General features: G+C 55.0%; 2 protein-coding genes across 2 annotated transcripts; both read right to left on the bottom strand.

Annotated features, from left to right (window-relative positions):
* Positions 1–8,089: 8,089 nt before the first annotated feature.
* On the bottom strand, positions 8,090–13,282 carry VOLCADRAFT_97868 (uncharacterized protein; the record flags this gene model as incomplete). Its single annotated transcript, XM_002956761.1, has 7 exons — positions 8,090–8,142; positions 8,936–9,081; positions 10,290–10,441; positions 10,929–10,973; positions 11,611–11,681; positions 12,671–12,844; positions 13,075–13,282. The coding sequence occupies 7 exons, from the start codon at positions 13,280–13,282 to the stop codon at positions 8,090–8,092; spliced, it is 849 nt and encodes a 282-aa protein (XP_002956807.1).
* Positions 13,283–15,020: 1,738 nt separating this feature from the next.
* On the bottom strand, positions 15,021–26,246 carry gcp3 (gamma tubulin interacting protein; the record flags this gene model as incomplete). Its single annotated transcript, XM_002956760.1, has 17 exons — positions 15,021–15,116; positions 15,365–15,436; positions 15,777–16,103; positions 17,073–17,210; positions 17,620–17,892; positions 18,568–18,686; positions 19,186–19,473; positions 20,049–20,406; positions 20,897–21,058; positions 21,577–22,017; positions 22,377–22,573; positions 22,865–23,016; positions 23,394–23,731; positions 24,466–24,723; positions 25,523–25,691; positions 25,830–26,066; positions 26,134–26,246. The coding sequence occupies 17 exons, from the start codon at positions 26,244–26,246 to the stop codon at positions 15,021–15,023; spliced, it is 3,738 nt and encodes a 1,245-aa protein (XP_002956806.1).
* Between the last annotated feature and the right edge of the window lie 1,182 nt (positions 26,247–27,428).

The raw sequence follows: 27,428 nt of genomic DNA, 5'->3' as shown, positions 1-27,428 counted from the left end.
ATATGACGCGTCCAATCCATCATGCTTGGAGTATATGGAGTTTACGGAGTATGGGAAGGATGGTGGGTGAAGGATGTTTCCGCTTGGCTAAACACTAACATTAAGTTCAAAAGATATCGCTTCTAGCACAGCGAATCTGAAAGGGAACCAGGCCGCTCCTAACAACTGGGAAGCGTAAGCTGACTTTACTGGCCGATATACTTGCGTAAGCACAGAAGATCGGGCTTTCAACTTCAACTTAGACTTACAATGTTCATAAAATGGTCCGCTTAAATAGTCATAATAGCGCGCCATAACCTCACACGTAGAACCACACGATCAAGCTCCACTAGCTCCGAAGTTACGACATGGTCTCGGAAGCGCGCGCTAACGAACTGCAAAACCTTACACACTCCCCTCCTTAAAAACAAGCACCGTCCTCGGTGCGAAAACGTCACTAAGCGGCCATAGTCGTGCGCCTCTCCGATTCCCTGAACGAAATCGGTACCAGGCTAACGAGGGGAAGGCAAAAGGGAACCGGAGTCAAGGCAAAACCTTCCCCGCACTGGATACCGGCCTAAAATGTGGCGCACGACTCCTACCATATCCGGCTTAAGAATCCGGAGAAACGCAAAAGCTGCTACGAAAACGACTTAAATCTGACTACACGGAACCCAAATACCCAGACGCGAACACACACGTGAAATGCAATACCACACTACGTTGAACTGACTGGTGTAATCTACGGACAGGAACAGAACGAAGACGCACAGATATACCGAATACACATGATGACACACACACACATCCAGCAGCAGCTCTATTCTGCTAAGAACTGTACGATCCTTGGGGCATGCTCCGGGAACTTGGCTCTGAACCACGCATAGCGATCTGATAGCCTGAACGCGGTCCAGCTTGGGCTCCTCAGGAAGGCACGAAGCGCTGGCAGGTTGTGCACGTCGTCGTATGGTTCCCATGAGGGGTCGCGTTTACTACTTGTGGACCACTGCACGAGGAACATGACGGACGGGCGTGCGCGCTTGTTGTACCCTAGGCGAACAGCTGTAACAACGGTATCTGCACTGTCATATGGGGATTCTAGTGCAGTAGGGGCTGCAGGTGGAGGTGGTGGGCGGCTGGGAAAGAGCGCTGGATCGTTGTCGGTCCATGGGAGAAGGCGGCTGATGTGGAATACTGGATGCAGGCGGCAGGGGGAATGGAGAATGACGGTGTTGCCGCTGGTGGCGCTGCTGGTGCGCCAGTCCACTTGGGGGTTGTTGGTAGTAAGCCAGGGTTTCCCAAGGATGGCATCATATCCGTCAAGGTCAAGGGTGAAGGTGGTGCGCTCATGGTGAGAATGGATGGTCAGAGAGGAGGGTGGAGGTGCAGAGGGGGAGATGTCTGTTGGCCAAACGAATGCGAAATGACTGCGATACTGGTGGTGGAGGTTGTGAAAAGTGGGTGATAAGATGAACTATGTGGGATCGAGGTGGTGAAGGGTGGTCCGGTGGTTGGGGTGGGGGTGCTAGATGGGGAGTGGAGATATGTTGGATGAGGTTTTTAACAGATGTGGAAGGTGGCGATGGATGGTTGGCGGAAGCGAATGATGGATGAGACGAGGTGGAGACGTGGTGAAGGGTGGTATCGGGAAACAGGGTGGCGGATGTAGACGCTAGAGTAAAGGGATGTAATCAATGTTCGCCTGGCATGCTCCCGTCGTTGTCGACATTGCAGCTGCACGAGCACGCTTGCAGCCGGTACGACGGGCAGGCTTACGGACGATTTTAGCGAGACGAAGAACGTTAAACGCTACGTTGTTGTTCGTATGCACAGCAGACGACGTCGGCAGGCTGTGGCTGACCGTATCTGCCGGCGACGGCCTAGTGGCCGGTTTAGCGTTGGTCTGGGGATCGGTTGCGGGTGGGTAGCTTCGTGTCTGTGATAGCTGCGGGAATCGTCGTGCTGTCGTCGGAGGGAATGAAGGTCTTCAGGAATGGATGACACGGAGGAGCAGGAGAGTGAGCGGGCGGGTGAGCGGGGCGGTGATACATCGGGAAGCATAGGAAGGGCTCCATAGACGATTCGCCCGAGTTTGGTGGCGGTGGAAGCCATGGTTGTGAAAGAAGACGATGATTTCGACGATGACGATGTCAGCGGTGTCGATGATGACGACGAAGACAAAGACGATGGCGATGAGGAGGACGACGATGGCGATGACGATGAAGATGATGGTGATGAGGGCGATGACGAAGTGATGAGGGTGAAGACGAAGTGATGAAGGCGAAGACGAAGTGATGAAGGCGAAGACGATGTGATGAAGGCGAAGACGATGTGATGAAGGCGAAGACGATGTGATGAAGGCGAAGACGATGTGATGAAGGCGAAGACGATGGCGCGATGGCGCGATGGCGCGATGGCGCGATGACGACGAAGACGATGGCGACGATGAAGAGCTCGGCGAGGAGGATCACCTAGGTCTCGATACCAATTGAAAGGGAACCAGGCCGCTCCTAACAACTGGGAAGCGTAAGCTGACTTTACTGGCCGATATACTTGCGTAAGCACAGAAGATCGGGCTTTCAACTTCAACTTAGACTTACAATGTTCATAAAATGGTCCGCTTAAATAGTCATAATAGCGCGCCATAACCTCACACGTAGAACCACACGATCAAGCTCCACTAGCTCCGAAGTTACGACATGGTCTCGGAAGCGCGCGCTAACGAACTGCAAAACCTTACAGAATCACCCATGCAATACGATGTTAGTTTGTTACAGTGATAAAAAGCGAAATTTCTCTAAAATGTTCGCATATCGGGTGCCGGCGGACCGGGCGCCGTACACGCTCGTCCAGCTGGGCGACCTAAGTGGGACGCGCGCAGGGACGCGACCTTTTCGACCTGGCAACTCGCAGATTTTGGTCGGCTCGCGCGACATTTCATTAGAGGACCTTTGTATGGAACTTTTTCAGGTCGCTCGAGTGTCGCAGGAGCAGTGGTGACGCACTTTGTGGAGTGATGCACGTCCATGGAGTCCAGGAATTAACTTTGCGCAAGCAGCCACTCTGTATGGCCAAGTAGCAATCCAATTTCCATTCTTCGTAAAGAATCGGGAGAGTAACGCTACAGGAGCGTCCATATAATAATAGGACAAGGGGCTCCGCTCGTCAAAGTAGACTTTGACGTGGTGGCGTTAGTAGAACCAAAACTAACTCCAGAAAAGCTTTACGAAATTCATCAAGAATACGGTGAACCCAAAGATAAGAACAAGCGGAACCTTGCGGAACCGAACGCAATCGATCAACGCAGCGATCACTCATGAAAACACCAAGAGATGCAATGGAGGCTCACTCTAGGAACCAGGATTCCAAGGACAAAGAGGTTCGGCAGGTCAACTCGTCGGGTCAAGTCAAGTCGCATGTCGCACGAAGTGCATTTTCCACAGGACAACGTATTACAAGTGACCGATTATCTCCGACACTGTCACATTTACATGCGCCGCACGGTGGTGGCCTGGTGGGGCTGCGGGACCTTAACCGCGGTGGGTGGTGGGGGAGCCACCCTGCGGCAGCATCACTCCTGGGCCTGCCCCGTGGCCCTGGGCACGGTGGGCCAAATTCAATTGCAGATGGTTGTTCGGGTGAGCCGAGCAAAGCTCTGGCTGATGCAAGCGCCACCCCCTTGGAGGGCTGTGTGTAGGTTGTGGTAGTGTGTCCTGAGGTGCCTGTGTAGGCGACTTTCCCCGAGTCCTGCTTTATAATTTTCTGGTGCAGTTGCGATGCGTCGCTGTTGCCCCCTGTTTGGTAGTGGTGTCCCGCTGGGTGTCTCTGCATTTTTGGGTGTTCTGCTGGCGGGCTGTAGCTACTGTTCACTTTCGGGCATTGTGATGCGGGGATGCATTGCACCGACCTTGCACGGGGTCCACTGTAACCTTCATTCATTCAGTGTATGTGAAGAAGTGCATGAATTCTCGGTCTTAGAGGGCATTGCGTTATGTGTGTAGTGTAAGGTGTGCAGGATTTCACACGCAGCGCAAGTCGCGCGCCTGCCAGGGATTCACACGGCAGCCCCGGCCCATCATCAGATCACACGCAGCGCAAGTCGCGCGCCTGCCAGGGATTCACACAGCAGCCCCGGCCCATCATCAGATCACACGCAGCGCAAGTCGCGCGCCTGCCAGGGATTCACACGGCAGCCCCGGCCCATCATGAGCCTATGACAGCTGCCGCCACGTCAAGGCGATTTGCTTTGTGTGCTCGTGAGGCAGGGAGCTCTGTCCAGCTGCCGCTGCTTCTGATGGGGTGTTACAATGTGGGCGGCTCGTCCCGAGAGAGGACAAGCACCGGGGGCTATGACCGGGCCGAAACACAGGGGCGTGCGGGCGCGTGGCTCTACGTCCGTCTGTTCCGCCGCGCTCGCCTCACCCCCTCACTCACGCCAACCGGGGCGCTGTCCCAGCCCCTGGCTAGGCAAAACAGCGGACACAGAAGACTGCGAACCGAACTAAGCGAGAGCCGCACGAGAGGCGCCACACTTCTGCCTTCTGTGATTGCGCTAAACATGTACCCGTTTGGTACCTGCTGAGGCTTTGCTGCTTGACCATCCACGCTCTTCTCGCACGTGGGTTTGTGACCTTCACAGCTGCTCCTCTATCTGTTACCGCAATCGTGCTCGCTGCCATCGGAGCGGTTACCTTTCGCTAGTACCCATACTTGCGTGAAACACTCTTATATCAACCGAGTCTAATACAATGACCAGCAGTGAATTTGACAAAGTGTCCTGCTCTCATCCAAAGTCAGACCTGTGCCTAAATGCGAACGTAAAGGCACAATTCTTTGTCAATATGTTCTTCGTTAAACGTCTTACTTATAACACTCGTAGAAATTGCGAATATATGAGTTTTTGGTGCTTATGTGAGCTCGAATGGGCTGGGGACCGGAAGGCACATAAATTAGGTCCCTCGCCGGTCCCACGGTCGTACATTCCGGGTCCCCTGGCCCTAGATATGCCCTACATAAAGGGCCCCCGTACGCACAAACGTCTCGTACACTAGTCCACATTAGTGGCATAATGTAGTGATGGTTACGGGAAACGCTAAGTGTAAAGGTCTTGAGATTGTTAGCAAGAGCCTTATGCTAATGAGCGTTTGTCTGTTATCAGTTGTCCGACGATAGGCTTCATCTTGTAGACTGTGTGCTATTTTTGCCTTTGTCGATTACTTAGGGTTTGAGCGGGTGTGGATAGGGGGGTGTTGATAGTGGCTGGGGTGGTGGGTTGGAAACCGTGACTGGCGTACTAAGTCCAAAAGGCCGCATTTCCATGGCCGTGTTGTTCTCTAGGCCGTCGGCAGCAGGGTGCTTCCTGAACCGGGCGGCATCGGCCTGAATTCGCGGCTGCAATCCTTGGCTCCGTTCGGCTTGTGGCCCCTAAGAAGATGCAGGGGACACAAATACAGATGTGCTCCACGCGGCGCAATTACTCCGTTGGCCACATGTCGGCAAGCTCAAACAACCGCCAAACCTTATTCAGAAATATGCATATATTGCCCTTGGGCCTTCGGCTCGTATGGGTAGTTTTACAGGTATGGGGTCACGCACCCCCAACCATGTAACACACACAATATATTCATTGTAATGATACTCATTTTTGTACACAGTGCACTTTTCAGATGCGAGGTACAACGCGTTAATTGGTATTAAAAATATGGTGTGACAATCCAGGATTGCCCTGGGTGGGTGGGGGGAACTGGGGGAGAAAACTTAGTTTTCACTGTCCCAGCAGCGGGACACATCTTTTAGTAATAGTCAAAAGAACGACAGTTAAAGAACAAAGCGCCTGCGCGACACAAGGAGAAGCCTGGGGTCCCCTGCCGTACTGTGGTCCGGCACATGCATGCAGGCCCCTTGCTTCCACGCACCACGGCAGCTCCCCTTCGCATTAACTACTCGCCTATCTCTACACTCATACTTCGTTTCGAGATGCCGAAGCTTATACCTCCAGCTTGGTGCCAGCTATTACAAAAAGTCTTTAAACTTGAATGCTAGAGAAGCGTGGCTGAGGGCAGCATGTGGCGAGTCGCGGCATGTGGTTTTTCGCGACGTGGCCGTTTCTGCCTAACGTTGCGGCACGGATCTTTTTCACATGACCTCTTCGCACCCCATTGTTGTACACATGGTGTCACGTTTGGGTGAGTGTTCATTCCCGCTCCCTCGCGGACAGCAAAGTGTAAGTAAGCTTACAGGGTGTTCCCACTTGGCCGAACTTTCCGCCCAACTGTCAGATGATCGTACAGCCTCGAACTGTACGAACGGCTGGCCGCTGAAAGAAAAGGCCTGTCACGATGCATATAATTCTTTTCATGTTTACAGACTAGTTATGTCTACTGGTGTCGTACTGTACAGTCCCCTCTGGGAGAGATCCGTCGTTGAGAACGCAGTTCATCTAAACCGTTTCTGCCGGGACATTCCTTTTTCATCACGAAAAATAGAATGCCACCATATGGTTACACGTCCTCGGTACAGAGCAAGTACGCCGGGTGTTAGTTCGCGCGCGTGTGTCTACAGGGTTATATTGGGCGCAGGGGAGCCGGATGAAACTGGAGTGTGTTTCTTCTTGGCCTGTAGTATGCTTGCCCCTTATCAGCACCAGATACCGAGCGAATATTCACGCGCTAAAAATGCCGATCGTGCAGTAGCAGTAATAGCACCTACGTTAGCCATATGTTTTTTGTTGTTGTTGTTACATGGTCGTGGGTGCGTTCCCCGTACCTGCAAACCACCCTAGTACGAGCCGAGGGCTCAAGGGCTGCCAAATCGCCTATAAGCACCATCCTACCTCGCACTTCCAACGAGACAAGTGATGAAGGATACTAACTACCAAAGGGAACGATAGAGTTGCGGTGAGACCATATGCGTTCCAGCATCCTTGCCAGGCGTTCAGGTTCCCACTTCATAGCGTCCTTCATATGTTCGAAGCGTGGAAAGCCCATATCAGATCTGATTTCGTCGTACACCGGACAGTCCAGCAAAATGTGTTTCTCATCCTCGATATGGCTATCAGTGCCGCAGCAAGGGCATACTCGCTCCTCCCTAGGTATATAACGCCGTCCCTTACGCGCTCTGTTAGCCGCCAGTGCCCAACAGCAAAGCCTAAACTGCATAAGCTTGCGATTCGCCGAACGCGGGATAAACATTGTGATATGCGGGAGCACCTCCTTCCTGCCCGCTTGCTCGGCCGCCAGACCCATCCAATGCTTATACTTCGCCATGTGGATTCCTGGTTGCTTGCCGTCTGACGGATACACGTCAGGCTGGACATCTAAACGCGTATGCTTCCAACCACTCACTAATCGGTCCTTGAACTCCAAAATCACACCTTCTGGCATTGGCCTGTTCATCAACCACTCCACTCGTTTGTCTACCTCGTGCAGCCCTTGCGAGGCCTCTTTCCATACGTCGTGCCCCAAAAAACATAGAAAACGGAGGAGTAGTGTCCCCCATCCGGGCCCTTCGGGGTTGGAGAGGGATTCTGCGACCTCCTGTCGCAAAACTTGGTGTGCCACAGACCCACGCTGTAAACGGACATGGTTCCAAAACCTCACAACCTGCTTGAGAACGTGGCAGTGTAGGGGTAGCTGCGATAGCTCTGCGAACAAGAGGCGGTGTGTTGGTCTGGCAGCTCCTACAATTTGCCGCATGAAAGATATCTGAAGCTCATCACACGATGCTTGGACAGCACTTCTAGTAGCCATATGACACGCAGGTAGAGCCTGCTGCCATGCGTTGACCTCGTTTATCTTGCATCCATTGGCGGATGGTCAACGTAAGGTCAACGTGCCTCGAAACGCCACCGTACTGCCTCCTTTTATTACGCCCAAGTATAATTCAGTTCCAGGTGTCCGGGATGGATATGCGTTGTGGTGAACACGCGAACTTCTCAGCACAGACATGCACATCATTACGGACGGCCCCTTACAGCCCTCAGCAGCCAGCCATCTAATACTGCACGAAACTCAAATTGATCCATCGAGCTATCTGTCTAGCTATCTGCCTAGCTATATGGTCTATACTCATACATTATTGAAGGTGCTTATGAAGGTATCCTGATGGCATGTCAGTAATCTGGCCCCGCCCATCCAAACGGCCATATTGCTGAACCCTGAGCGACTGGTCAGCAGGCAGCGCGCACGTGACAGCAGGTACAGGTCCACAAAGATGTCCACCAACTCATCGTGGGCATGCTGGCCCAGGTCGATGTGCCGCGCGACAATGTTGGGCGTGATGAGGCGGCGGAGCTCCCGATTCGCGACCATCTGACGAAAGACTGTGGATGGGGGGGGTTCCACACATGAATGCGGGGTTAGATATGATCCACGCGAACAAAAATGCACCACGGGGTTTGGGGCCACGTGGCTCATGACACATATATAAAGCGGCGAACGGATACAACGTAAACAGGTCATCAATTGCGTCGTCCATCTGTTGCAGCTGGCCGCTGAAAAAACAACTCTTTAAATGCTGGCAGAGCGCCTTATTAACGCGCATTTATATAGACGATCTCTGTGCCATACCGCACAACTACAGAGTGTGTGCGTGTGTGTGTGTGTGTGTGTGTGTTTGGGTGGCATGACACCTGATTTTTTGAATGTACAGCAGCATCAAGGCCCCGCACTCCAAGGCCCACACCCCTCGCCATCGCCGCGCCCATTAATGTTCGAAGCTACACAACCCGACATTCTGGGTTCCCTTCCCCCCTTACTATTCCACCCCGCCCACCTAGCGTCCCGTCGGCCCCACACGCTCATCATCATCCCGTGACCCCCCTAGCAGCCCCTCGCGATTGAGCTATCCATCCTGGAGCAACTACCTGGAGGAGGCATGCAACTTGATGAGCTGGGCTCCTAGAACGCGAATATATAGGGTTTTAGGGTTTTAGGGTTTTATTGTCATCGCTACTTACTGTTGAAGTCCGTGATGAGCAACACAGGACGCTGATCCAAGTCCAAACCTAGATCACTGCCAAGACGCGCGGCGGCATTCAGCACCCGGGTAAGCTCCGAAACCATGACTGGACTTTCGGAACGTTCGTCTGCATCAAAGTGCCGCCTGCCGTTGGGCCATCAGTAGCGGTGGGTAGATGCGTGGATGGAAAGGCGGGTCGTATGGGCCACATGTACGTACGTATGTATGTGCGAAGTGAAAATCAGTGGGTCGTTATTAGGTTGGTTGGTGGGTCGTTAAGTTGGTTGGTAGGTCGTCCTACCACACTGCTAACGGATCCACTTCAACTCAACGAACTTCACGAGCATTCACCTTACGCCACCTTTACGTTATACATTATCGTCTGGTTGTCCAACTGGAAGCTATTATCGTTAGATAGTGCCCGTACTAGAAGCGAGGAAAGAAGGATAAGGCAAACTGCATACATTTGTCTAGGGTTTGGCAGTACTGGTAAGGCGCGACCATTGCCCCCGGGAGATCCTGGGATCGATACCCATTAGAAGCTAAAGTCCTTCCGATGGTGGAAGGCGTTGCGCCCCTAGTTAATGGACAGTGGTGACCTGGGATAAAGTTAACCCGTGAGCCAACCAGGATTGGAGTTGGGCCGCTGTTGACCCGGCAGATTCCGTTGGATGCTGGTGGTGCGGAACCTGAGCGATCCACTGAGAAGTTGACTAGGGTGACTGGATGAGGGTGCCCCGAAATACTGGGGATGGCAGGGTTTCGCAAGGTAGCTGCCACGGGCGAAGATACACCCCCCTATTTCACACATTTGTCCACATCGCTCAGCACATTATTGCGTGCCGTCGTTGTCTGTATTCAACGGATTAAATCACTATATATTATGTTATATATACCAAGCAACAACGCCAAGGGTGCCCGCGCCGCTCGTCGGACAACTACCTAGTGGTTCGACGGGCGGTGTTGCAGGTAGGTGGTTGGTAGGTAGGTAGGTAGGTGGCAGGTAGGTAGGTAGGTAGGTAGGTTAGGTGGCAGGTAGGTAGGTAGGTAGGTAGGCGGCAGGTAGGTAGGTGGCGGTAGGTAGGTAGGTAGGCAGGTAGGTAGGTAGGTAGGTAGGCAGGTAGGTAGGTAGGTAGGTAGGTAGGTAGTAACCACCTGAAAAGTGTAGTACGTTGTTGCCATCATCGACGAGCTAAACCCAAAATAACTTGTTCAAGTGTGGCACTGTAATCCATCCAGTGGCCCAGGGATGTAAACGCAACCGTTGAATGGTAACCGTTCAGCAACCGTTCAACCGCAACTGCAACCGCAACCTCACGGGACCGCGGGCGCCCTCACCACCAGCACCTCACCAGTGCCAAGCAACGTAGTCAACGGATGCGGACCCATAGAGCTGTTGCAGGTGCGCATCGCCCCGCGCCACAATCGCCGGATGTGGCTTAAACAGGAAATTGAAATAGCAGGCGCCATCCGCAAAGAACTCGAGTACAGGCGTAATCCCCACCTAAGAAGGGTGCGTGACATTCGGTGTTTGCGGCCAAGTGCATATGCATATATGTATGTCTGTATGTACGTATGTTACACCTTGAGTTGGGTTACCCTCCAAAGCTGTTTGAGGCCAGATGGGCATGTACGGCAACAAGAGGAAAAGATTTTCAAGGCCTACATGCCGTCAGGTCGCTTTAAATCTATGTTTTTGCATTCAATGCCTAATTCCATCCACGTTCCGATTTGTCGTACCTTGTTGTACGTACGTACCGCTCTTGCAGTAAACACATAAATTCAAACGTCTCACCAGCTCATTGGGGGGGAGGACAAATGGATTGTGCGCGCAATAGCTGGGGATAGCTTTTAGATTGGGCTTTGCGGTGGGTTCCCACTAAGTCTTCTTGCACTTCCCCATGGTTACCCTAAGTATTAACCAACCGCTAACCACCGTTCACGCGTCAACTATGCTTGCCGTCATACTCATCCGTACCAAGCGCACTTACCATTCCATTCACCTCAAACTGTTCATTACTGCTAGTGGCATACACCTGTGGGGAGAGTAAACACAGCAAACGCCAAAAACATGAGCCGGGGACGTTTTGCAGCGTGTGCAAGGTAAGGCGGGTAGGCACCAGGGTTTGGTGGATGGGCCGGAGAGGCCAAAGCCAAAGCGGATATCTTCCGTATTACTCTTCCGTCCCAAACAAATCATGCATTCAGCCATCCCACGCACAAAACACTGTGCGCGCGATATATAAAGCGATGTGGAGCGGTTGGGAGTTTTCCTAATCATCATCGTCTTCCTCCAACTATCATCCTGCACGACCACATCTGCAAATCGCGCTCCTCCTCAACGAGGTTCGACACGCCGACGCCGACCAAATGAACAAATGCGCGGTGATTAACTAAGTAACTAACTTTGAGCGGACCTGCCAGCCGACCGGGAGAGGAGTGGAGTTGACGTTGCCGTTGATGGAATCTGCGGTAGATTCCACTGGATATTGCTGGTGGTGGGATTTGAACTTTAAACCCGGAAAAGTTACTGACATGACTTCGCAGGAGTCGGCATGGGTGAGGAGAATGAGGGTAGTGCCCCAGGACATCGCCAGGCTGTAATGGCCATCGTTGAAACTGGAACCACCCCCTACTTCACACACAATCAACTACCTGACGACTCCGGCGTACCTTCGTTGCCCGAAATCTCTCAAGCGCAGCCGGCACTTGCCGGTACACCGCATCGTTGAAGTCATCCATATCTGCAGATCAGGAGTATGCACGCACGCAAGCGCACCAGCAGTACCGGTTTGTTTAACCAAGCATGCATACAAGCAGCTAGAATTAATGTATAAGCCACGAGTCGTTCTTGGGGGCGTCCAATTGTCCATTGTGACGACTTTACCTCGTACAAACAGATGCCAAGGGAGGACATGGTTGCGTTAGCAAGGGCCTTGCTGTTCGGGATGCAATGGGTGAAGGCGGGCCGACAGACAGACGGACGAACATGGGTGAGTAAATGCAGGTTTCTGCACACGCAGGAAATGCATAGGGCCCTGGAGGGTGACGACGTCACGGTGACTGTGTCATGTAACGCACGCTACACATCGTATGTTAACCCCCGTCGAGTGTTCATGTTTGTAACACGACGGACGGATTCCCGCCGTATGTTGACTATCACGTAGTAGCGCTGGGGGCTGACGGGGCCAGGCGATTCCGGTTTCAGCTGCTGCTTGCTCGGGTGGCGGTAGCCAGCTGTCTTGCACCCATACTACTGGCATCCATCGGTGCTCTACTGCCGTATGTCTGTACGTACGTCTATGCGTCCCATTGTCCCGTGCATCTTTCCTTTCCTTGATGGCGCCCCGAAAGGGCCGGGATCTGTCCCTCCAAGGATACACACATGCACACGCACACGCACACGGAGCCTAATAACGCGCAACTGTAAATGCAACCAACAGCGTGAAATCAAGTTGCGGGTGTTCGGGGCGCAACAAAACTCCGCCCGGTGGTCCCGCATGTCTGCAATTCGAGTTTCATGACGTCAACGGATTTGTGTTGTTTACGCTGATATGGCGTTTGCGCTGTGGTGCGCGCAAGCTGCTGCGCGCCGAAATGAATTGGGCTTGGTTTCTCGTCGCAGTTCCGACATGTTTTATAAACCGCAGGGAGACGTTGGAGGCATGCGTCCAGAGGTTTTACGGTGAAGGGCCGGGAAAAAAATAATGGGAATGGGATTGTGTCTGCTTACCTAATGTGTTCGCGATGCGGAAGAGCGCTGGATCAAGGCCCGAGAATGACCAGTCGATTTCGTTGGGCACTAAAAAATCCGTCAGCGGTGCCGGCTTCGTCCAGTCTACCAGCAGGATTTTCTTGTGCGCGATCGCGACTCGCAAAAGCCACAAGGCACCCCGGATACGGTCACCTGGATAAAGTACAAGCAAGCACGGAAGGGCAAGAAGCAAAGGATAACCGGCAAAACTTGGTTGCGAAGCAACTTGCAGCGTCGACATAACTATGAAGGCGATTAATGATTTGAATTTGCTGAGTTTGCTGAAAACGCAAAACATAAAGATGTGATGCCCGGGTTTAACAAGGTTAGTTCGGCATTACTAAAGTTTGTCGGCAAACGATCCAAGCCCAGCGCTCGCGCACCTGTTCCCGAACAAGAACCACCCCAGCAGGCGTGGACTAAATACTGGGCATCTGGGGAGAATTTGTTGGCGTTGTGGAAAGCTTTGTACTCTTCAATGAGCCGCCGTTGGGGAGCCAGACATTCCGCAGGTTGTGCCCGGGTAAGTGCAAAGCAGTGAACAAAAGCAATTAGTGCTACTAAACAAAGGAAAAGCGGTAAGCTGAACATATTTCTGTCTTGAGATGCTCAAAAGCGAGCAGGTATCGGAACGGAGAATTAGGGGAACGCAGCTGCGCCTATGTTCGCTATATCGCTGCGAAATATGCGCATGAGATAAAACAATAACATTGCGGAAACATCACCGAATGTTGGCACGTTGCGGAACGGCACGCACACGCAACGGGCTAACCAAGTAGCGGCCAATCACTACCGTTTTAACCAGCTACATCCTAATTGCCGTGGTGTTTTCGATGCGTGAAATATCCTCACCGCTTCTGGGATTTCGCTTCCATAGTTCTTTCCCACGCGCGTACCGTGTGACATCTATCGCTCTATCCATTCCACTGTCCCCCTGTTTCTTTTTCATCCAGATATGTGACAAAATGTACTTAATCATAGCCGGTGTGCAAAATTCAAAACTTATGAAAACAACATCAGTTCATCAGTTCCGTTCTATCTCGCCACCAAAATCTCTGCTCCTGCCTTTTCCCATGCAACAGAACCCTGCAGCCTCCCGCCTGCGAAGGCCTAGGTCCAGTACACACAACTACCAAAGCTAAGGGAATTAATAAACGTAGTTTATTCCCGTCAAAAAACTGCTAGTCAAGGCTGATGGCGCCTGATGCTCCGGTCAAACTCGCTCAACAGGGGGTTGCCGTCGTCCACATTTCATGTTTCTTCATGAAGTCGAGTTGAGCCAGCAAGTGTACGCCTGAGTAAATGCTTTCCTGAGCTGCGGACATGGTAGCAAGCGCGATAACATTCGAACCTGGCAAGTGCAGCACCGCCAGGAGCGAGGTGTGCACCATATCATCGCGCTGTAATTAGGCGTCGTGTTATCCAAAATCTACTTACCGATTGTTGACGCCGCGATGACAAGTATAATGGCTCCTCACAGCTAAATTTATCAAGCCTCAAGAAGGGCATTGACCACCCCCCTCTCAAGTTTGCGTCTCCATTGAACTAATGCGACCATCGTGACGAACACCCTCGTACACACGTACGGACTGCCAAAATGGACCTGGAATGCCGGGACGGGACGCAGCCGCGTGCACTAACACACGCGGCGACGGTGTCTTTTTACAATCCCTGCCACCGCGCAACGGAGAGCAACAATCCCTTCCCCTCCCAATTTGTCAAAAGTAAAAACCATATTAAGGGGGCATTGCCCGAAGTAGCCCATATTCCAATCAGTAGGGCTCCGTTCACGAACGCCGCTCTTGCCGCTCTCGTGTTTCGTGCAGCTCTAGTCCTGTCTCGCCTCCGGGTTCGTTTGAGCCGAACGAGCTCGCTGAAGCTTGTAACATCCATCCATCCAGCTCTAGTCCGTCCCTCTTCGTCCTTGTTCGTTCCTGGGTCTGCAGTAATGGCCGGTAGTAGAGGTAGTAGAGGTGGTAGGACCGCATCACAGTTCAGACCAGGCCGCAGTCCACATCCCCGCCCTCAATACTCGTCTCCCTGAACCCCTACTATCACTCTTCCCCGAGGGGGAAAACCGTCTGCTGCAGCCACCGCTACAGCCGCAACCGTCGCCACCCCGACACCCAACGAGGACAACGCTATAATCAAAAGCCCCCTCCTCTCCCCCGTCTCCCTTTTTCCCCACGTATCGCGCTTCCAAAGCCTCCGCACCAGGGGGCCCCTCGCCTCACCCTCCCTCCCTCCACATCCTCCCAAGCCTCCAGGAACCCTTTTCTGCCCCCCTCCCCCCTCCGCCACTCTTACATACGAGTCATATACATGTATATCACAGCGCCAGTCCTGCCACCAGACTCCCGCTCGTCTGCACCCCCTTGGCACTGAAGTCCAAACGGGCGAGTAGGAACCGAACATCATCCTGAGCCTGTGGATAAGAGGTCAAGGCAAATCCGGGGGTTCATGGCGTTATGGACTTGCTGGCCCGGGGTATTAGGGCCCGGGGTAATAGGACCGGGGTAATGCAGGGCGTTGCGAGCGCACCTTGAGCGTCCTGCCATCACTCCATATCGGTGTAGGGAAACGAACGTCAGGGGGCGGAGATCACTGGATCACGACTCTGGGGGAGCAAAGCGCCCCGCTTACAGGCTTAAACCCCCATTCTGTCGTTCTTACCTTACGAGCTTCACCACCAGGCCAATCGCCCGCAGCTATAAAACCCCAATTCGGCTGCGTCTCCCGGCTCGCCTACCGGAGCAACGCTCCGTCAACCCGGGTTCCCTAGCAGAACCACGTGTTGGTAGGTGAGAGCGAGTCGCGACAGCCACCCAGGGCCCAAGGAACGCCATAAGATCTTACAACGACACCCCCGCTGCCCAGTGCGTGTGTGCGTGCGTGTGTGCGTGTGTGTGGGGGGGGGGAGAGGCCGGAAGAAGAGCGTTGCGAATCAAGTCATGCAAGGAAATCAGAAGTCAACTGCTGGCGTCCAAAGATGGTTGGGGAAAGACGAACCACGAACGAGTGAAGAAGATGGGCGGGGTGTAAGAGCCGGGGGGGTTTCGCCCCCATCCGGCCCCTGAACTCTCACCTCCTCGGGCAGGTTCTCCGTGAACTCCGCCACAGCCCGCGTGTGTTGAGCACCGAGCTCCACCAACGTCTGCCGTACGTCCGCCAGCGAAGAGGGCGCAATGGGCGGATCTGCACCGCCCAGCCCCGGCAGCCCCTTGACGGACTTTCCACCGGCAGCAGCAGCAGCAGCGGCGGAAGAGGTGGAGGCGTTGTTGCCCCAGTCGCCACGCGCCATTCGGGCCTTGGCCTGTGTGGCCCTGGCTGCTAGCAGTCGGGCGCCGCCCGCCACGAGCTCCTCTAGGCGGGCTGCCACAGCTCGAAGGGAGACCATGTTGGAGAGGGCGTCCTGGCGGGAGGGCGGGGTGGAGAGAGTGGGGTGGAGAGGCACAGAGTGGAGGGGAATTATATGATGCCAAGTCAAGAAGGTAAAATCCAGTACTGGCGGCTGACTGCGCAAGCAAGTTGCCAAACCAACTGCTGAAGGAGCGCGAAGAAGCCGCCATGGCGACACGCAACGGCTCTCCAGGGAACATTATTTACCACATGTGACATATATTTTTTGGTTGGAGGGCGCGGGATGTAGGAAGTCATGAATGGCGCAGATACCGACTGCCCGAGTCCTAATCACTGCAATGATGCAAACCGCAGGAGCGAGGAGGAAAGGCGGAAGCGGAGGCGCCGATGCTGGAGGAACACGCAAAGGATAAGGGAGTCCACGTCCACCACGTCCATCAGCCCGCCCAAACCAAACTCGAATCCAAACGCACATTTCTACCCACTCCCCGCTACCCACTCCCCACTATCGCCATCGCGTCGCTCCCCTGAAACTGCATCACACCGGCGGGCCCCCCAAGCCTCTCCCACTTCTTACCCAACTCCAACTCCAACCCCAACCCCACAGTCGCACCCAGGGTGCGACAGTCCGATCGGGTCCCGACAGGAATGGCACTTGTGCTGAAAATCCCGACAGGCTTTGAAAAATGCTTTCGGGCGGACCCGACGAAAAAGGGGGAAAATGCCAAACGGCCATCGGGAGCCCCCGCCGGGGCCCGGAGGGCTCCCGTCGGGGGACCCGACAGGGTTAGGGGTGCTAGGACCGCCCGATCGGGTGCCGTGGGTCGTCGGTGGGCCCTTCGGCGACGGACAGCTACAGCGATACATAATGGCATTCATAAAAATATAACTGGATGGAAAATATGTAATGTAGTGGTAGCATTCGTTCACTTCGTTGCCTCTTCTTCTTTATCCTTTGACTCTGCTGTACAGGGATCCATGCTTGGATACATAAGCGAAGGGCACACTACCTTATCTCGACCTTATTGACAATTAATACAAAGACCATATGCAGCTTTACATTACCCTTTCGAACGTTTGCTGCCTCGTCCTGTAAGTCTGTGGGCTTTACCAAAACAGCTTGATGCTCACAGGCAGACGTGCAGGCGTGCATGTGTTGCTGTGTGTGTGTGTGTTTGTTCGTGCATATCAGAACTGTGAACTGCAAACTGAGAACTGGAAACTGCGCATATAAAATACGAATAAATGTAATTTCAAGCGGCACACAGCGAAATTTCGTTCTTGCGTCACCCGACAGGTTTTGGGATGGGCTGTCGGGGCACCCGACAGAAATTGAAAGATATGCAAAAACGCTATCGGGTGGGCCCGACGGGCATGGGAAGGGGAAAACCGGCAACCCGACCATTTCAGGAAGGTCCTGTCCAACCCTGGTCGCACCTCCTTCCCCGCCACCACTACCTCCCCTTCCCGTGCACACAGCCATTTAAGTCAAGCTATTCGTGCGCCACCCTTGCCACTTCCCGCCGCCGCGGCACTGCTGAGAACAATCAAACGCACAGAGCTCGCACCTGCAACGCTCTACGCAACAAAGCCATGCTGGGACCAGGAGCCCCTCCGGCTGTGCCACCGCCGGGCGCCGCCTGGCCGGGGGCTCCCTCCACAGCCGCAGCCGCCCCTCCCGCCGCGGCGCTGCCCTCCATGCTGCCTGCTCCTGCCGGGCCCCCCTGGACCGGCCCGTCGTTGGACAGAAAGGCCTTACGCAGCAGAGTAGCCAGGTGGACCTCGTGTGCCGCGATGAGGGAGTCCAGGTCGGTGCAGGCGGCGGCGCGGGAGTAGAAATCCTGAGGGTAGTGGGGGAAAGACGAACCACGAACGAGTGAAGCTGCTGCCAGGGCAAGAGTGTACCAGACGCAGAACTGACCGAAAGGCGTCCGTGACGACGACGGGGGAATGAAAACACACCAAAGAGGGGACGAACGGGGAGAGACGCGGGAAAGGCGAACCACGAGCGAGTGAAGCTGCCGCCAAGGAAAGAGTGCTTCGGCAGATGTACAGGACGGTAGCAGAACTGACTAGTAGTAGTAGTAGTAGTTGTGGGGGAGGGGAATGGAAAAGATGAATGAGAAGAGGAGAAAAAGCGGAGGGAAAGAGAGAGGCGGTCACTTTAGACGCACATGCACACACACACACATTTCGACACACACACATACACATACACATACACACACATACATACGCGCGCACATCCAGAGACGGCGCTACTGGTATTGCTAGTTGTGGTTCGGGGCGGAGAGCAGCGGATGGTCGGGGGATCAAGAGAATGCGATATTCATTTAAATGGCCTCAGGCGCTTATATTATAAATAAAAACACTGAACACCGAAGCAAAACCCAATCAGCCTCAACCGGCACGAATCCAGCATGGCCAGACAAGATAAAACTCTAAAACCCTGAAAAGGTCTAAGAGCGTTCCTCAGGAAGACCCCCCATCCAGCCCTAGCAATCCGCTCCCCCCACCTGCCAAGATGCCTCCATGACCTCAAATTGAATGTAGTACTGCAGGTTGGTGGCGAAATGGCTCATGTCCGATCGCAGCCGCAGCAACATGGCGAGGACGGGCTGAACCATAAAGCCGTCTGGAGGGGGGTGGAGGAGGGGAAGGCAAAACACGTACGTCCAACGCACGCATAATGAAAAAAACGTATCAAGTATCAAAGAAGATGCACGCACGCATGTACGCAATGCATGTGTGTGCGTGTCTGTCTGTCTGTCTGTGTGTGTGCGTGCGAGTGTACGACGGCGTGTAAAGGGAGGGGAGCATGCGCGTGAGAAGCGTGCGTAGGAGAAGGGCGCGTGTGTAGAAGAAGGGCGTCCGTTGCCTCGCCCCCATCTCCACCCCCTTATACACACCGTGAAAGGGGTAGAGATGGGGAGGAGGTAACTGACGCCCTTCTTCTACACACCCTTTCACTAGCGGAAAAAACCCTAATCCGATTCCCGGAAGAACAAAACGCACAACAATGCACGATGAATCGTGTAAATGGCACCAGAAAGTTGGTACAGAGTCGTCATGTAACGGCAGGGTACCCTTCCGCCACCACCACCACCACCACCGCCACCACAGATAATGCCCACCTGCACCCATTTTGTCCACCATTCGCTGCAAGCCACACGCCGCCGCTCCCCAAGTGGAAGACAACGCATGCTCCGCCCGTTTCAGCCGCCACAGTAACCGAGCTAACTGCTCGTACGACAACATTGCCGTACGGGTAAAAAGCGCGGAGAGGGGACCCGAGTTGGCGGCGATGGGCATTGCGACGGCGGTGACGGCGATGGCGGCGCCGCCGGTGAAGGCAGCGCCGGACGGCAGCCCCGCCGCGGGGTTGTAAGTCAGACCAAACACGTCCCAGCCGGTCTCCCCCGCTGCGAGGTCGCACAATCCGGCCGGGAAGCGAGGGAAAGACGAACCACGAAGCGGGGGGGGGGGGCGGGGGAATGGTAAGAAGGGGGAAACGTGGAACAAAGAGGAGAGATTGGACGGACGACGTAACGTAACTCTGGGTCAAGTAATGCCACGTATGCTGCTAAACATCATCTCCATCGTTTCGTTGACCTGTTTCTACATCTTGCGGTCTGCATTAATTAATATACATATAACTATGTAAATTTATATGACTTTTTTCAATAAAAAAACGTTGTTTTTTCACAAAATAAAAGAAATTTTGTTAAGCCTGTATTGGGATTAAAAAAAACCTGAGTGTTGACGAGTTGGACGACACCAGCCATGTACGACACCGAAACGCAAAAACACACGCGATATGGAGACGAGAGTGGAGGAGACCGCCCCCGGACAGCCCTGGAAACCTAAATCTCTTTTATTCTGGTGGGGAACAAGGCACAAGAGACAAGAGTGGGCAGCACGGACTCGCAAGCAAAAACCCACCACACCACCGCCATACCGGCGACACCCCCCGCCCTCCTCTCCCTATCTCTCTTACCTCCCGCAGCCTTCTCCTTCCGCACCCTCAACCGCTCCACCAACATCCCCATCGCCGCTGCGTCGTCATCCGCCTCCCCATACTCTCCACCACCGCCACCCGGACCACTGGGACCTCCGGGTCCTTCGACCGCTCCGAAACCGCCACCACCACCACCACCAAGTCCCATCGCCATAAGGCCCGCCGCCGCGGCGGAGGCCAGTCCGCGATTCACCGTCGCCAGCCCGGCCCCGCCTCCACCTCCCCCTCCGGCCGCTGCCCCGCCCGGAACGTTGGTGGCGATGAGGGCTTGGCGAAGGCAGCTATTCAGCTGTACCTCGCTAACGTCAGAGGCGGGCTTGTCCAGCTCGCGCTGAGCCTGGTGGCGTGCATGAGGAGCGAGCGCGGATGAGGTAAAATCATAAGCAAGAGGGGGTTAGGGTGGGGGTTAGAATCTTAGACGGGCAGCGGGGGAAAGTAGAGCGTGTGGAATCATATGAATTATACGCAATAAAGACGGAGAGAGTAGATCGTTGATGACAGTAACATCAATAATAATAATAATAATAATAATAATATAAATAAGCATAATAATAACAACAACAATAATATTTGGTGTACATGCCGTGCGAAGGAGGGTGTACTCGTATACGCAAGTTGGAGAGCGAGTGAAGCAAACTAACGGGCCCTCACCCCACCATGTTTTTAATCATGAGCGCCTTCCATGAACATGTTGAAGCCTATCCACCCACCGCCGCCATTTACCTACCCCCCACCCACCCCCATCACTCCATATGCTTTATGGTGGCATGCAGCCACCCACTCTACCCTTTCCCTTCCCAGCCAACCCTATGCCATTCCCATCCTACCATGTCCATGAAGGCGGTGACCCAGTCGCCCTGACCAAGCAGCAGGAAGCGCCGGATGGCAGCGAAGTGGGCCCGCAGCCGGTGGTGGCGCCAAATGACGGTCATCAGCCGCTCGTCCACGGAGCGTACGGCAGCGGACACAAGCCCCTCCAGGCCTGCCAGCTGCGAAGAGAGAGGCACGTAGGTAGGGGCGGGGTGGGTCACACAGCGGTCAGCGAAACGAGTGACCGACCGACCAAGTTAGCGAGTAAGTCCGTTCTGCAAGGAAGATTAAGGAGGGAAAGCAAATGAATATCAGCTTGGGGAGGAGAGGAAAGCTAGGAAGGCTAGGCTGTAGAGGATGGGTTGCGCGGGCCTGGTGAACGGAAGAGGAAAGGACATGGGGTATGAGGAAAGAGAGAGAGAGAGAGAGAGAGAGAAGGAGAAGCCGTCGAAGAGGATGCGGGTACGCCGTTTATGGATAAAAAAGAAGAAGGGTGCAGAGTTTTTCATTGCTCTTTTGTAGTTGGGTGCAAAGGAGGGCGGGAGGTCTGCAGTGCTCTTTTCTGTACACCCCACCCCCATCCACCCGGGTGATCTCCCTGCTGCTCCCCCGCCCTGTTCTGCCCTTCCCCTTAGCTCTGCCAACATCACTCTCCCCGCCTTCCTGCCTCGCTGTCCCCTCCCCCGCTCGGCCTCACCTCCCCGGTACCGCCGGGCGCCGCGGCTGCCGTCGCCGCCGGCGGCTCCCGCGCCCACGCCTCAGCGCGCTGCTGCACCCAGCCGCCGTCACCGCAAGCAAGGTTCAGGTAATGAATGGCCTTGCCGGCACGTAAGATCCGTTGCGCCAGGGAGGGACCGATGAAGGGCGGAAGCCGTGACTCATCAAGCCCGTAGCTCTGACGCCAAAGGTCCAGGTGGGGAGGCACAGCGGCCGTACCGAGGGGTACGGACGCTGCCGCGGACCCCGGGACGCCGCCGACGCCGGTGGCGGCGGCGGCGGCGGCAGTGTTGGCGGCCGCGAGCGCAGCTGATACCGCTGCCGCGGCAGCGTGCTGTACGACAAAGAATTCGTTGTACGGATCGTCGAGCTGGCCTTCCAACACCCAGCGACGGATGATGCCGTACAGCGGCACGCAGACCTGTCGGAAGGGTGATCGGATGGATAGACGCGCGATTTGGCAGCTTGTGGTGATTTAGTGATTTTCTTGATAGCGCATTTCTTGAGTCCGTGAAGCCGGGAAAGATTTGCCGGCCGTTGCCCGCAGCGGTACCCACAAACTGAGCTCCGAAACCAATCCTTGAACGCTTCTCTTCCCAACACCACCTACGCGCTCGTCTCGTCCCCAGAAAAAAGACCCGGACTTCGGGCATCTCCCACTATTACCCCTCCCCCAACCCAATTCTGCTTCTTGTACACTCTTTCCTTGGCAGCAGCTTCACTCGTTCGCGTGGTTCGTCGTCTTTCCTCCACCCCTCCTCCTTCCCGCCAAGACCCCACCTGCTGCAGCAGCTTGGCCGCGTTGGCCGCCACAAACGGATCCCCGTGCCGCGAGAACTCGTACACCGCCCCCGCCAGAGCGCCGCCCTCCAGCCCTTCAGCCGCGTCGCCCACCGCCGCCAGCAGCCGCATGCGGCGTAACGGCTCTGACAGCCAACACACCAGCCGACGGAGCGTCAGGTACTGACCGCCGCCGGCTGCACCGCCGCAGCCGCCGCTAGCGGCAGCCCCCGGGACGTCGCCTACATTAAATTGAAAACCACGGAAATGAAATCCAGAACCGGTTGGATTTTACGAAATCATCCCCATGAATTTTTTTCTAACAACGCAGCCTTGGGAAATGTGGACGGTCGGGGGGGGGGGTAGATGGCGCCCGGGTGGAACGAGGGAGACGGCTCAGATCATCAAAACACCACCCACATCAAAACACCGCTCACCCACCGAGTCCCGGAGGCCTTATACAGAAGCCCCCCAATCCTACACCCTACCTGGAGTGGGCAGCGGCACCCTTGCTTGCGCCTCCAGCAGCGCCAGCAGCCGGTAGTAGTCGCCCACCTCGGCCGCAAGCGCCGCCCCCAGCGCCTGCCGTACGCTAGCCTGGCCATAGCCAGAGCAGGCGGATATGTGCTCTCGGACGCGTCTGCGCGGTCGAGAGGAAGAACGTCGTAAGTTATATATTAACAAGACGGAGAGGGAGAGGGATATATAATAAGGAGAAGGAAAGAACGGGGCGGCCCTTTCCCCTCTCTGAATCACACCATCTCATCCCACAGAAACAAACCGCAGCCCCTTAAACCACCTCCTCCTTTCGCAGCTCCCAAGCCCCTCCCCCTCCCAAACCAAATCCCCTCTTTCCCCCCTTTTCCTTACCTACATCGGCACCTCGTGACCCCTTTCCTGGTTCTTCCATATCATTCCTCCCTTCCCCTCCCTCCACTTCCCTCCCTTCCCCTCCCTCACTCCACCTTTACCTCCCCCTTCCCTCCCCCCTCCCTCCCCCAACACGCACACACGCACCTGAAGAGCCAGCCAAGCTCCGTCAACCTCTCCAGCAGCATGGCCGTACCCGGCCCCAGGCCCGCTGCAGTGGCCCCATCGGGACGGAAGCCGGAGGTCAGGTCCCGAGGCGCGCCAGGTAGCCCGGGCACCCAGCCCACCACGCGGCCGCGGACGCCCTGGGCGGCGTACAGCACGTCGCGAACCAGGGAGGGCTCCGTGGTCGCCGACATGTTGGCTCCGGCGCCGGTCATGAACGGATCCCCCGAGGGGCCAGCACCCGGCATGGCGGCGAAGGAGGAGCTGCGGGTCAGGTACTCGCCCTCACCGCCGGCGCCGCCACCTACGCCTTGTGCGCCCTGAATACGGGAGCAGGGAACAGCAGGACAGGCGGATAGGAAAGGATAGGAGGGATAAGGGAGAAGGGATAAGGGGAAAGGGACAAGCCATAGACGCAACCTTTTAGACATTGGTTTCAAATCGCCATGCCGTTCCTTGCTTACTGGCTTGGATTGGTTTCGGAGACTGCTCGGATGGGTTTCGGAGACTTGGGACCAGGAACGGGGTCCAGGTCCCCTCACCCCAGAAAAGACTCCACGTCCTCGCACACCGCCGTCCCCACTAGGGAGGGGGGGGGAAAGAGGGAAATATCCCTTCATTCTTCACCGCCTCAAATGCCCTGCGAAACCCCACCCATTACCGCACATCACAAACTTCTCTTCCCTTTACCCCTTACCTCTATACAAGGCCTCTAATCCCATGCACCATGCGATGCGGGCGCGAAGCACTCCCACACATCACGTTCCACAACTTTTCCTTTACACCTCCGTCGTCGCTCAGTTGCCCCAAAGAAGCGCAACTCCGTTCCCCGAATCTTCACATCATATGCGCTATTCGCCACAATCCCTTACCCCAATCCACGTGCTAAAAGTCCATTGACGAACATTTGTAATGATGTATAAAACATATGCACAAGATACACATACACACATAGGGACACATACGGATAATCAAAACGCACATAAAACAGACCCAAATCAAATCAGGCCCGAGTCAGAGTGCCGTACTCTGGCGGGGCGACGGTATACCGTACCATGAGCGACGCCCGGCTACCCTCCACGGATAGCATCATGGGGTCATCACCCATTTCCGAGGGGGTCAGAACGCTGGTGGGGCGCAGCACCGGCGCCCCGGAAGCCGACCCAGCATAAGACGACGCCACGGAGGAGGGCCGTTGAAAGCCGGTGCGCTGCTGCTGCTGTTGCTGCGCCGCCTGCTGTTGTTGGTGCTGCATGCCGAAAGGCGCCGGCGGCGGGGCAAAGGTTGGCGGTAGGCCACCGAGTTGCACGGCCTGGGAGGAGGCGAGGAATGGTTGCGGAGGAGGTTGCAGTGGTTGCGGGACGGAAATCAGTGGGCGATTTAGGGTAGAAAAGACGAACCACACGAACGAGTGAAGCTTTAGGGGGGAACGGGGCAGGGGAGATGTACATCATGGGTGGGATGTGCGAGCAAGTTTTACTTGACAGGAGGCCACGAAGCGGAGAGGAAGAGGACGAGGAGGAAGCGCAGGGGACGTCGGGCTTGAGTGAATGTGGTTGAGCGGGGGAAGGGGGACGACTGTGTTGGCGGGGGATGTACGGCGTACGACGAATGTAAGGGTGGCACATGTGACATATCACTCTCTGTCCTTTCCCATGGACAGCCCTATTGGGTCAAGCCAGATGTGCCAACAAGCCACTTCTTGGCCGGCCCTTGCTGCCACATTGTTCATCTTCCTCCATAGCTCCCTCCGTCCTTTCCTCCCTCTCTCCGCCCTTTCCCTCCCTCCCTGCCGCCCGTGGCGAAAAGTTTAAACACAGTCGGTAGATCGCCACACTTGTGAGCCTTATCGCACGCCACTCCAGCCCCGCGCCACTGATATGGTCAATCCTAAACCCCTTTGTGCTTCCTCGGCTGCTCTTCCCGGCTAATAACTCCATTTGGGTCTCTCCATTTGGGTCCAATGGGCTGTGGGTCCTGGTCCGGCCCCGGCCCCCTGGTCCATCTGGCGATCTGGGTCGGCCCTGTTACTAGGGGACATTCCAACTCCCAACCGCCTGTTGAGAAGGAATCATGTCGTGAAAAAAAGGAGTTGCCTGCCGCTCGCTTACCTGCGTAAGGCTGAATGTCGGGGCGATGCGGCCCCCTGTGCCGCTACTGCCCATCTGCCGGCCCTCTCTATGCAGCTGACGCAAAAGCACCAGCAGCGATGTGCGAAGGCGGGGCGTCAGGCCAGGCCGACCGCCGCTTGGGCTAAGTCGGTTGCATAGCTCCGTTAGCCTGCGTTGAAGGAGTATAATAAACATGGGGATTGGAAGCATGGATTTAGATTGCCATAGGGGGGCTGGAGAAGGACCACTGCCTCAGGGTCGTTGACACCAGCTGAAGTGCTATGGAAGGCGGCATGCCTGGACACACATGACAGCACAAGTCGGCTTTGGCGTGCGCGCGGAAGCTCGGCAAATGGTGCCATAGATGTCAGGAAATATAAGCACCAAGATCTCGCCGACGCTGCTTAACTTGTCGAGCTTGCTTTTATCGGCACCAGCGGCTTCCATCTCCTTGCGCAAGGTGTGGAGAAGGGCCGTATCGTCGCCTCCGCCCTCGAGTCCACTGCGAGCATACGCATTGCTGCCCAAAATTCCAGCCATCATCCTGTGGGCAAAGGCTGAAGGCTGTTGGGCACGGTCCTTTCCATGCGTCAGCTCTCCTTTAAGCTTACTTCAGCATGTACACTTGGCGCTGTGAAATTTCATTCTCTGGGGCTCCGGAATTCGCCAAGCATACTGCTGCAAGCCTGCTAAGCAGTCCCGGAACGTCAGCCTGAGCGGCCATGTTTCCAAACAACAGCCCGTGGATCTGACGCCTTTGGAATGGCCTATCGTTCTAAGTTTTTACTCCTCATCTACTTTCGCAGCTTCACAGTGCTGCCAGTCCGCAGGTAACTCTGTAAGACCAAATTCAAATGGGCGCGAACACTAGCAAAGCCAACGGGCTGTAACGCATGCAGATTGTAGAAAACATATGGTTTATATATTCTATATGTTCGTAACCAATAGCGTAGACATAAAAACTTTCAGGCATGCTGGGCTTTCACGGGATCGCATGCACAACACGACAACAGGCCACATGCGGGCTTTGTTCTGCCTCCTGCACATGGTCAGGTCCTGATGCCAAGTAGAAGGTCTTATGGAAACTTGCCCCTGCTGCCTATACCAGGCTGCAAAGCCCGTTAAGAGAGCTGCCCCTCCTAACGGTCCGAAGGCCTTTCGACCTTTCTGATCCAAAGCCCTTTCCAAAAATGCCACAACCCTGACATCATAAACTAGTGGCCCAAGATTATTAAGGAGCTAGCCAATGTCCATTCACAGGGAGCTAGGGCGGGTTCCTGTACGGCATGAACTTTGCACCGTACTGCGATTGGACGAGCAGCATAAATATTTCAGCGAAGGATCTTACCCCCTCGAGAATCCGGCCCATGTTTTTCCACATTCACGTCCTCCCGTTGTCCTTCCGCTCGTCTGACATTGTGTACGTCTGTCCGTCATGTCTATATGTAGATCCATCACACGGTCTGGCAAATGAGCTTCCAACCGTTACCCAACCGCCTAGAATAGCCTTGCGCATTCCATAATACATCTCAATTTTCAGGAAAAGGAAATTTCAAAATCGCCAGCCCACTTCTCCACGTGCAGGGAAAGCACACGCGCACCGTCAGCAGACGTCAACCGGGCCGAAATAACAAAAGACACCGTGCGTATCCATCTCTCCTTTTCCCTTTTCTCCTGACCTACGTCCCTCCCTCCCTTCCTCCCTCCCTCCTTCCATCCTACCTACCTACCTACCTACCTACCTTTCGTAGAATTTACATCGTATCATCCATCATTTACGTCGTACATGCCGTAGCAGGAAAATCTTCCTTTTCTTTGCGCCTTCTGATCCTGACCTACAGGCAATTTTCACCTTCCTTCCCCCACACCACACATACTGCCTGTAATCTTCCTTACATCAACTCCT

This window comes from Volvox carteri (genome assembly GCF_000143455.1).
Source record: "Volvox carteri f. nagariensis unplaced genomic scaffold VOLCAscaffold_65, whole genome shotgun sequence".
Classification (NCBI taxonomy): domain Eukaryota; kingdom Viridiplantae; phylum Chlorophyta; class Chlorophyceae; order Chlamydomonadales; family Volvocaceae; genus Volvox; species Volvox carteri.
Note: the sequence above shows the minus strand (reverse complement) of the source record. Positions and strands in the feature narration are given on the sequence as shown.